Source organism: Bactrocera tryoni, chromosome 1, assembly GCF_016617805.1.
Source record: "Bactrocera tryoni isolate S06 chromosome 1, CSIRO_BtryS06_freeze2, whole genome shotgun sequence".
In the NCBI taxonomy this organism is placed as follows: domain Eukaryota; kingdom Metazoa; phylum Arthropoda; class Insecta; order Diptera; family Tephritidae; genus Bactrocera; species Bactrocera tryoni.
In genome coordinates this window covers 6309253-6321280 of record NC_052499.1, presented here as the reverse complement: position 1 = coordinate 6321280, position 12028 = coordinate 6309253, and the positions used below count along the sequence as shown (strand labels likewise).

The window sequence follows — 12028 nt, the reverse complement described above, 5'->3', positions numbered from 1 at the left end:
TGCCTCTTGTTATTGTCGTGCAGTTGCAACATACATATGTATGTAGTATGCGTTATACAATTAAAAAAAATTATAAAACAAAATTTTGTCACTTTCGTCTGTTGCAACGCCAACGTAATAATTTCAACTCCTAGTTAATGGGCGTCACTGCGATTTAAAATACGAGAACTTTAGGTGTTTTTACAAGTTTTATCAAAGTTGTAACATATTTTTTAAGGCACAGTATTTTTATTGCCAAATTTCTTGCGCTTTACTTTAATTCGTGTAGTGTTATATTCAAACATACGTACATACATATGTACACAAATATACGTATGTTTTGCATATATGCCGCCACTTAAAACGAAATCATACAATTGTGCATTCAATACATACAAATAAAACACGATAACGCATATTACCACCATAAAGGATGAGTCGTCTGCGTTTTACTTCGCTGCTGCAAGTAGGTTACATTCATTTTGCTTAAGTCATTACCAATATTTTTGTCAAAAGCTGCATAATTGTGCTATTTATAAACATATGTTTCATATACATATGTATATGTAGGGATATATGTTTATGACTGAATACATAATATTGTACAAGATATGCACTTCCGTTTATATGTTTACATACTCACATAAAAATACAGCCAAACCTTACCCGGTAGGAAAACGCACTGGTTACGAACCGGTTCGGCTCATTCAACACTCATCGACTCAACATCGCGTTTCATATGAACCACAGCCGAATTTAAAACTATAATGTTCGTAACTTTGCTCCTCAACATAGCTTTTCCATAGTTTCGAATTCGTTCGAAGGGGTAAAATATTCAATGTTTGATGAAAAAATAATGAAGTGTTATACCACCTACAATCTGATTTTCGGGTAGCTCATTGTTTTCAAATTTATATTACAGTGCCCCTTTTTGCAAGTCGCTAGTAAAATAATACACTTGTTTTTTTTTTTTATTTTTATTTTACTTAAGGTCTTATACAGGGTTCGTCCGGAAAGTAATAGGACTGAGTCCATAAAAAACTTTCAAAATAGGCTTCTTCTGCGTCGATGCATTGCTGCCAGCGCGATTTTCAAGCATTGAATGCGTGACGGAAGACATTATCCGGAATAGCCTTGAGAGCTGAGGTGCATGCTGCTTGGATCCCCTCTGAGGTCTCAAATGCCTCTTTGTCTCGGGATCATAATCAAAGATCCATGACTCGTCACCTGTGATTACGTTATTCAAAAATTGAAGGCCACTTTCACACATGTTCAAATTTTCTTGGCACACTTCCACTCGCCGCAATTTTTGGTCGTCAGTGAGCACTTTTGGGGTCATTTTTCGCACACCTTGCGCATGTTTAAATGCTCCGTCACAATGTCATGAATCACAGATTTTGATAAATTTAACATCTGGGCAATTAAACGAATACTTAGTCGTCGGTCTGAGTTATAAAACTTTGCGCACACGAGTCACATTGTCAGTGTTTGTCGAAGTCGCAGGTCTCCCATCACGGTCTTCAACAGCGACCTCTTCCCGGCCCTCCAAAAAGGCCTGGTTTAGTTTTCTGATCTGATGAGTCTGAAGTCATTGATTTCTGGTCGCTTGTTTCGATGTCATCTTTATTCATAACAGTCGTATGCTCTTATAAAAAAATGTATTTGTCGGATTCGATATAACCAACACTTTCAAAAGCTCTAAACAGCTACTTTATTACTCACCATTCTTGAGAAACCGTACAGGATAAGCCACAACCACAATATAATTGAGAATGTTTAAAAAATATCGCTGTCCCATACGAAGTTGACGACTTCGAAACTAAACCGCGCTAAATTCAATTTAATTTTGCCTCAGCTAATTAATTTTGATCTTCCTTCCATTTCATATTTATCCAACAAAATTAATTTAGTGCAAGCAAATTGCTTCAAAGAATGCTCGTTATCGACGTTGTTATCAGTATTTGGGTTTCCGGCTGCTTAATATTTGTTTCTTTCAAAAACAACTGAAGAAAGAAAAAATAACCACTAACATATGTAGATTACGTAACCAGTTTTCGAAAATTTTTTAATACTTACAAAATGTTGAACAGAAACTGAGTTTTTGTTTATATAGTATGTTTAAGCTAAAGGGTTTCCGTGTAGGGCTAATTGAATTCAAATGAAATGGAACTGTGTATTTATAATTTTGTGCTATGCCCGAAATAATTATTGAACATATTTTATATTTATTTATTTAAAACTTAGTTTTCATTAATAAATTTAATTTTGAAATTCCGTGCGAAGATATTGCAAATTGGTTTCGATCTCAAATAATATCGTTATCAAGTTTTGTGTTATTCGCTATATTAAGATGATAATTGCCAGGAAACTATTGGCATTCAATAGTTTCTTTTAGTAGTTGTCCGAGCTCACAGGGCCGCAAAGTGCCAAGTCCATCTTTGTTTGGTAGTATGCAGCTCAAACATTACACTTTCTTAAAAGTTCTTTTGAATCATTGTTTTGCATGTATTTATTCCGAAATTTAACATTATTTTATGCAAAGCAAATTTTTTCTTATAGTATTGGTATTGTACTTTTGATGGGTTTTGCTCGGGGAATATATTGCTAAAAATAACAATTTAAGTTTATTATGTTATTGGAGGGCTGAACAGTCTTCAAGCCTTCGACCTATGTAGACAAAACTGCAACAAAACAGACACGGATATAATTAATGTAATAATTAACGTAATAAATAATGTAATAAATACCCGGAATTTGATGAATTAAGAGATCTGCACTGAAGAAATACATTTTTCACTGACGAGCTCAAAATAATTCTTTGAATACAAGGTGTGTTCCAAAGTGAACAGAACTTTTTGAATCTATATGTCGACTGATGCGTTAGAATCTGCTATCTTTATCGATTGTCTAGTGATAATGAATTTCATGACATTTCATAGATTGGAAGTGAAGTTATTGCGTTTTAAGTGTCAGTATGTTTGTGTTATCGGTGCAAAAATGAGATCCGAACAAAGAGCCAACATTAAATTTTGTTTTAAAATTGGTAATACTTTTACCGAAACGTTTCAATTGATGAAACAAGTTTATGACATTGATTGCCTATCCCGTAGCAGAGTGCACGAGTGGTTTCAACGTTTTCAAAGTGGTCGTGAGGACATAAATAACGATCGACATGTGGGCCAATCAAAAACCGTGATCACCGGAAATTCCATCGAAACTGTGCGTAAATTCATAAAAAATTAGCCGAAATGATCATTGAAATTCATGGAAATGGAATTGAACATCTACAAAATATCCATTTATCGCATTTAGATCAAACATTTGGGCTTACGAAAGGTGCGTCCACGGTTTGTTCCGCACAAATTGACTGACGAGCAAAAATTGCTCAGAATCCAACATCCGAAGGACGATTATTTGACGAAAAATCACATTTTAACCATTAACCACTCTCCGTATTCACCTGATTTGGCACCGTGCGACTTCTTCCTTTTCGGAAAAATGCAGTTGCCCATAAAAGGAAAGCGTTATGCAGTCGTAGAGGCCATTCAAAAGGCTTGCACCGGCATACTGGCGGCCGTACCGGTCAACGAGCTAAAACACTCGTTCGACATGCTTTTGGACCGTGCAAAAAGCTGTATTGAAGCAGAAGGAGACTATTTTGAATAAAATAAATTGATTTTGTCAAAAAAACCATTTGTTATGTTTTTTTTTAAGTCCTGTTTACTTTGAAACACACCTTGTACATAAAAAAATGAGAATTCTTTGACTAATGACATCGAACTGAGAAGATTAAGAGTAATTTTAATAACTGATAATTTCCGAAAAAAATACATACCAAAGAACCCTCGCATACGATTTGTTATGAACATTAATATAAATTAGTGGAATATTTGTCGTAATAATAGCTGTAATGAGTGAAGTATCATCGAGTTCAATTGTGGGCGTTCTTCACTCAACTGGTCCTTGTTAAATCCGCCTGCCTTTGTGCGTTTTGTCTTGAGGTCGCTTTCTCAATTGCTGTTTGTCTGCTCTCATAATTCAATTAAAGTGATTAAAAAATATACCGTGGTCAATTGAAATTAGTTTAACCGTTTTTTTTTTTTACAGTAAAAGATTTCTCAGCTATTAAACGCTTGTTGCGATCGAGCGGAAAAAAGCGGAAACCGGCTGCGGAGAGTCTATCAGTATTAAACGCTCTGCACTGCGCGGCGCTAATGTGTTTGTGGCACTTTGACATTTGGATTGCGCTTGAACGCGCTTAATTACCTAAGCATTTTAAAGCAAACCGAGCAGAAAGCAATAAAGACAACACCGCCCGAAGCAACAACACGCCGTTGTGACGACAATTAGACAGACCGTTAGGTTAATTTTTTAGCTGTCTTCTAAGGCGGCCCACTGGCCCACAATACACGCAATACATACATTCATATATGCGTCTGTATGTATTAGAATGAGGAAAACGATACAATTTTAAACCGTAAATTACAACAAAACAGAGTTCATGCACGCTTGTGCCCGTGGGGCCAGTAAGTCAGTGAGTCGAAGCGCCGCCAGTAGCAGTCGCAGTCATGACCGTAGTCGGCCGTCTGATCGATTGCACTGTTAGACAGACAGACACGTTGAGTGCAGTACTTTGGATATTGCAACATTGTAGAGCCCGGCTCCCGCCAGCCCTCCGCCGTAATTGCTTTTATCCATCTGTGATAAAGTTGGGCACGCGTTTGCCGCTAGAAACCGGTCAACCGGTTGGTTCATTTTGATGTCTTCTTTTAAGTAGACTAACGACATGCCACCATTTCCTATGTCTGTATGTACTTATGAGAGTAGTTCTTTCTTTCTTTTACTTGGAAAATTCTTGTTCTAATTATTGCACAAGATTTTTCGCTGAATCGCCGGCGTGGATTGTTGCGTTAAATGCTTATTCCATGCTACGGTTTCGTTGATGTTTTGCTAAGCATAATAACGGTTTATTTAATGGAGCTCATTACGTGCTCGCTAGGTAAATAATTCATATTTACATCATACAAAACATAACCGAGAACGTTGATACAGGGCGGCAATAAAATGTAGAGATTTTATGTATAGTTCGAGTTTTTATATATGTATAATATTAAATTGACATCAGATCGAAGGGGTACAGGCCCTGGTCCTTTGTAATTGACATAAAAAATAATCGAAACTCTTGCGGAACTTTTCTCTATATTTCTATAAGTTGTTCCTTGTACCTATATCTATCGAAGCTCGGTTCTATATTTTTCATTTCTTAATGGTCACAGATCTTGACCGAATATAAATGCCGATCCTTTCCTCTTATGCCGACTTTCTAGACCTAACTACATACCTTAGTAATTCCGTGTATATTATCTTCTCCACATCTTATAAGTATGATTTCTGAATTTATTTCATTGGAATTTTCCAATTTGAACCACGAAACTATTTTCACACTCTATGGTGTATTAACGGCATATGCTTTCCTTTTTTCAGGACACTCGTCTTGAGCTCGAACTCAAGGAAGAGAAGTTGGCGTCGCTACAACGTGAATTGGAGGAGATGACTTTCGGTGGCAGCACCGAAGAGGAAATCGCACAGCTACGTCGTTCAAAGAATGAATTGGATCGGCGTGTCAAAGAACAAGAAGAAGAACTGGATGAGATGGCCGGGCAGGTGCAATTATTGGAACAGGCCAAACTGCGACTAGAAATGTCGCTCGAAACCATGCGTAAAGAAGCGCGACGTGAGGCGCAACAACGCGACGACGAATTGGAGGAAGCGCGCAACAACTCTTACAAAAAAATTAAAGGTATACATATATGACTTGAAATTATTTTTACCAGTACTGTTTTCAAATTTTCAAATAAATATCAAATAGCTTTGGAATGCCAACTCGAGACTGAACACGAAGAGCGCACTTTGCTATTACGCGAAAAGCACGAACTAGAGCGACGACTCTCATCGATGGAGGATCAAGATCGTATGGATCGTCAGGCCGAGGAGGCAGCCACACAAAAACTAAAACGTGATCTACGCAAATATAAGGCGCTGTTAAAGGACGCGCAAGCGCAATTGGAGCGTTCAAAGGCGGAAACGCCAGGCAAGGCACTCATACGACAGCTACGCAACCAGCTCGAAGACGCCGAATCGGCGCGTACGCTCGTGATGAAGGCGCGACAAGCGGCCGAAGCTGAGCTCGCCGAAGTGCAAGCCATGTTCGAAGAGTCACAAAAGGGACGTAATGATGCCGAAGATCGTGCTAATGCAGCGCATCGCGATCGCGCCGAATTGCAGGCGCAAATCGAAGAGAACGAAGAGGAACTCGCAGAGTTAATGAAGAAATACAGCGCAGCTGTTAAACAGTTAAATACCGAGCAGATCGCTGCTTCCGAGTATGAGTTCAAGTTATCCGAATTGGAAGCAGAGCGCAATAATTTAAAGGAGCAGGTGAGCGAGCTGCAGCAACGCTTGGAAAATGTGGAGAGTATGGCTGATCCTTCTACAGCGATGCTATCAAAACGGTAAGTTCTAGGATAGAAGTCACATCCGAAATAGTTTCTGAAGTGGAATATGCTTGCTTTTGTCATTTCCATATTACAGCTTAGAATTGCGCACCAAAGAGCTAGAATCCCGCTTAGACCTCGAACAAGCTACACGCACACGACTCGAAGTGCAAGTGTCGCGACTCAAAGAGACACTCGAGAAGGTACAGAACGATGTAGCGCAAGCGAAGGCACGTGAGATGCAAGCGCAAGATGCGCTCAAGAAATCACAAAAGAGTTTGCGTGACATGCGCGAAGAGTATCATGTGGCGGCGTCACGCGAACAAGAGTCGATGACGAAACGCAAAGATCTCGAAAAGAAACTGGAACAAGTGGAGTCGGAGTCGTCGGCGCTAAAGAATGATTTGCGTTTGGCGCTGCAACGCATTGCCGATCTGCAGCAGGCTATGGAGGAGGGCGATGATGACGTGAGCGACAGGTTTGTAAATCAATTGTTGGCAAAGCATTTTTAAGTCTTATATTTTGTTAACCTCAACTTTTAGTGAGGACTCACACAGCACAGATGGTTCGCTTAGTGATTTAGAGGAGCGTTTGCGCCCCATCAAAGTGAAGCGCACCACAAACGGCGAATTGATGAGCCCGAGCTCAACTAAAACGCTGGTGCATGAAAAGGATGACAATAGTCCGAGGTAAGCGGTCTCATTGTCACGTATATTAATTGTTAAAATATATTTATGATAAGTTAAGCCATAAATTGTTGGATAGGAAGAGGCTTAGTTGACATAACTGTAAGCTACGCGAACCAGTTACTTTAAGTTTTTTTTTTTGATGAAATGGAATACGAATAGAAGAGTGTTGTGATTGTAGCTTAAGCTTCATAATTGGTCCATTTAACCTTTCAACCTTTAACAACTACGAATTTGCATACGAGTATCAATTTGATCATTTACGTTGTCTGTAAAATAGTTTTGCATAAAATTGTGGTTCGAACCGCGCAGACCATGTATCATATATGTTTGGGTCAACGTCATAATTATCCAAATCGAAATTAGCGAAATGTTGTGTTCATTTCGGGTCGATAATATGCCAGATTTGACTACTTCAGCCCACTTTCGAACACAATGGCGACGTAGTCTCAAAATTTGGTCATTATTGACTTATTTTATATGAGAAACCCTCTATATACTATAATACGGTATATTCTATTGTCTCTATAATAAACTCAAAAATTAAAGCACTTTAGCAACTTTAGACGAGATTTGTGACAGACATAATTAACAGTTATGCCAAGTACGTACTAACACTTAAAGAGTTCTATAAATATTACTTTTATTAAGAACAGCTTTACAATATAATATTAGGTGCAAGTAAATGCATTCATTTGTCTATCTATATATATGAATATTTTAGATTTTATATATATTATTTGATTCTAATCAAGTATTCCACTTATACACCATCACCTCGACACCTAAACAACCAAATACTCCACATTCCTGCAACTGCCTCACTATCATCACTATCACCAACACCAACTCCATCACTACTAATCGGCTTTTGGTATATTAAAAAAAATTAAAATATAATTGTCAACCATTCATTCACATCCTGGCACACTTCTTCTACTATATTCCCCTTTCGCTTTAATTTTGCTATATTATTTTATTTATATGCAACATGATTTTGTTTCACATATTTTATTTGCATCATTCATCTTGTTTCACACATTCGTTTGCAAAACTCACACTTCTTCCTGCCCACCACTTTTTTCGTGATCCGCTTTCCGATATACGTTTTGTGTGTATACAAAAACAAAAGCTTTTTCTTATTGTAGAATCACATTGACCTCACCATCATCACCGCATATACATAAAATGGCGCGGCTGGCGAGGGCAGAGGATGCCAAAGCATCGTCGGATGTAACGTCGAATGACGTTGACAAAAAGGCAACAACCACGACGGCAACGAATAGTATTAGCACGGAGCGAAGTAGCGAAGGCTTGAAGAATGGCGATGCAACTCCATAGGCTTGAGCAATAACGCAAGAAGAAGAAAAAACGTAAGTGAAAGCGCAACTTCAAGGCACACATACATTCATGAGAGCGAAGGGACGTGCGCTGTATGCTGCTGAGTGCAAGTTGGTGTGTTGCTGAATTTCACTTAATTTTAATACTACTTTAGCAGAAAAACATAGCAAGGAAGCGAAAAATGTAAAAGATAACAGTAAACTAAAAAAGAGGGTTTTAAGAAACTTAACAAAAATTGCAAAATAATCCAAAAGCTTACTTAGTCAGCAAATAATTTGGGAAGAAATTCGTTTCAATTGTGTATTTGAGAATAAGAATTTTATGCAAAATTGCGAAGTGAGCAACAACAAAGGCATAGTAACCAAGCGGTATAAACGTGAATGTAGTGAGCGAGCGAAAGCGAAACTTTTAAAATGGCAATCCATTGACACGCAGAGTCTGAGCAACATTTCTGTTTTGTAAAAGGTATATAATCTAAATAAAAATAGATTTAAAACAAAAGTCTCCAAAGGGAAGCATCAAAGAAAAAACACCAAAATTGCATAAATCATAAATTTATAAAAAATGCAAATTTTTATAAAAAAAAAAATATTTTAATATTTTGATACATAGAAATTTTGTGGTAAAAATCGAAACAAACACAACTACAACAACTACTATTGCTACTAAAAATATTACAAATATTTAATGGAAAATTTAAATTAATAACAATTATTAGTCCAACAAACTCTTAGTCAAAGCAAAACAAGCACATTTTAAATGCATACCAACAAATATACATACACACACATTTACATACATACATATAATAGCTGATTAGCAATATTGAGTTAGCCAAATGATGGAGGGTACTACATACATACATACTACTATTACGAAAACAAAACCAACTATGATTTAGAGGCTTTGCTATGTGCAGCTGAAAGTGTCATCCTTTTGCGGATCTTTTAGACCAAAGCCAGATAACGGCATATGCTTTTCAGTCAACTTAGCAAAGCACTCGCCTTTTTCGTCGCAATTATTTCTTTACAAAAGCAACACTGCAAATCAAAATCACAAAAATGAAGTTTAAAAGAAATAAAAATCAATATGTGGAAAAAAGAATCATTGCAAATACAGTAAATATGTTGTATTTGCACAATTTGTATTTATGTAATAATTTATTTTTAAAAGAAACAACGAAATGTTAATTGCATATATTTAAGTAATTAGAGGTGTTGAAGTAGCTGCAGCTATTTGGATAAAACAAATTAGCTACCCATATCATACACCAAGCTTTTTAGTTAGTTTAAAGGTAATTGTTATATCCGTTCTAATGTTGCCAGCGCTTGGACACTTCTTCATGTTAAGTTTTCTTTTTAATATTTCACATCTGTTTCTTTGCTTACACAATTTTTTATTTTATACTTTTCTATATATCTACATATATACATACATATATTGTTTATACGTTTGTATTCACTTATATATACCGTTATTCTATGCTGTCCTCTGATTATGTTTAAATATTATTTAAATAACATTTAGGCATGTTTTTTTAATTTTTAATTATGAATGAATAATGTATGTAATTAATTTCTATACCATTTACATACATATACAATTAAATAAAATATATGAAAATTATACAATTGAAATAACGGTTTTATTTTCATCTTCACATTTTCCTTATATAGTTCTAAGTGTAAATCGGGAAGGTAAATGAGGAAAACTGCTCTGTTGTCTTCGATATGTCAGTATTAAGAGAGTGGTGAATCGAACAAACAGTCTAAAAGATGGTCTAATCCACGTTTATGTTCACTTCTAACATCAATAGCCGGCCCTCTTGTTTAATTCTAAAGGAAATATTTTTTGCTTTCATTATTTTGTTAAAGGTCTGCTTTAATTGATACTCAAATCCGTTTCTGTTATGGCATAAACTTTCCCCAATTATTTGCTAGCGAGTTCACCGTTCTTCCGCGGTCATAGATCTAGACCTACCTATATGCTCCTTTATTTTTATTATTACGTAGATAAATTGAAATTGTAGGTGCTTCGAAAATAATTTGTTATTATATTAAAGTATGTTTACCTTAGCTTTAAATTTAATAATGAATTTATTTTATTTTTGAATGTATTTATTTATTTTATACTTTTTTTTGTTTCTGATTCTTTAAATTATTAAAATATAAATATAACTAAAATAATATTTCAATACAAAATACAAAATAAAAATTCTTATTTAGTACAATTTTAAACAGAAACACTGACACATATATTATAATTAATATTTGAAAATATTAGAACAAGATGTCGAATTTCAAAGAACTTTTCTAATGCATAGAAAATTAATAGTGAATATGATACATATGTATGTACACCTAATTTTTAAGCAAAAAATAAATAGCAAAACCCTATATATTCCAATTTCCTGCAGTCAAAAGTTTTAACATCACTGTAAATGTCAACAAAACCAAGTTTCCAACCAAAATTTTAACCTAACCGCTGGAAAATAGAAACCAAATTAACTTTGCATAAAAGCTCAGTAAAAGCTTCAATAATTAATATGGCCTTCCCACACACACTTATACAAACATATATACACACATACTCGTACACTGCGTGCACGTAACGCATTTCTCATCTTGATCCTACTGCAACGAGTGCGTTAGACTTCATCCTAGTGATCCGGTTCTGGTGATCGATCTTATGGTATATTTCTTTGTTTCCCTTTGTTATCAGTTCCCTAAAACACCTAGTTATTAACTGTTAATTTTTTTTATAATTTTTATTTATTTTTATAATTTTAATAATTTTTTGAATACCTTGCATCAGTTATGTTCTATCCTTAACCCTCTCAAGTCTCATGTTGGTTCGTGAGCTTAACTAAGCATTATATTTAATGACTTTATTCGATAAGGAATGGTTTTAATTTCCACTCTTAAACTACCAAACACACTCTTGGTTCATTGAAACATGCCATGCATATGATGTGGGACCATATATATTTATATTTATGTAATCTAACAAACAAAAATGCGTACTTATATTAAATACTTTAATGTAATAATGCAAGTATTATAAAAATATTTAATACTAAAATTAATAAAGCGAATTATATTGTTATTTAAAGCTAAAATTTGTTAGTTGTTATTTTTATTAAACGCTATTTTTTTAAAGCATAATAGGAACAGGAATCAGCATCATCAATAGATATTCGAAATAAAAAATATTTTTCCGAGAGCGATAAGGTTTGGATTCTTATATATGGAAAATTATTTATCAGCACTTAACGTAATTTTACACTTACTGCCAAAAGATTTGTTTTGTAAGCAAATGGCAGCGAAATCAGATTACTTAGACTGAGGTAATTTTCCTTTTTAGGCACCAGCAACAAAGGCTATTCTATTAATCTTTAAAATTCCCCGTTTCTTTCCATTATCGAAATCTTGCAGAGTTGAATATACATAAATCCGATTCCATATATTGCCTTCCCTTCTATAGAAGAGTGGAAAGTGGCGTAAGATTAAGCATAAATACAGATGGCTC

General features: G+C 35.4%; 1 protein-coding gene across 6 annotated transcripts in view; it reads left to right on the top strand.

The window, feature by feature from the left end:
- Window positions 1–8746, top strand: part of LOC120782671 (unconventional myosin-XVIIIa) — a 126856-nt gene extending 118110 nt beyond the window's left edge. For 4 of the 6 annotated variants that reach the window (XM_040115053.1, XM_040115055.1, XM_040115057.1 and 1 more), the window contains 5 exons: window positions 5464–5779; window positions 5849–6491; window positions 6571–6951; window positions 7016–7162; window positions 8308–8746. In XM_040115053.1, coding sequence (XP_039970987.1) covers window positions 5464–5779; window positions 5849–6491; window positions 6571–6951; window positions 7016–7162; window positions 8308–8500 — 1680 coding nt within the window. In that variant the 3' untranslated portion in view covers window positions 8501–8746. Of the gene's footprint in view, window positions 1–5463; window positions 5780–5848; window positions 6492–6570; window positions 6952–7015; window positions 7167–8291 lie in introns of those variants that run through there. The other 2 variants (XM_040115054.1, XM_040115059.1) reach the window with 2 other exon arrangements.
- The last annotated feature ends 3282 nt before the right edge of the window (window positions 8747–12028 follow it).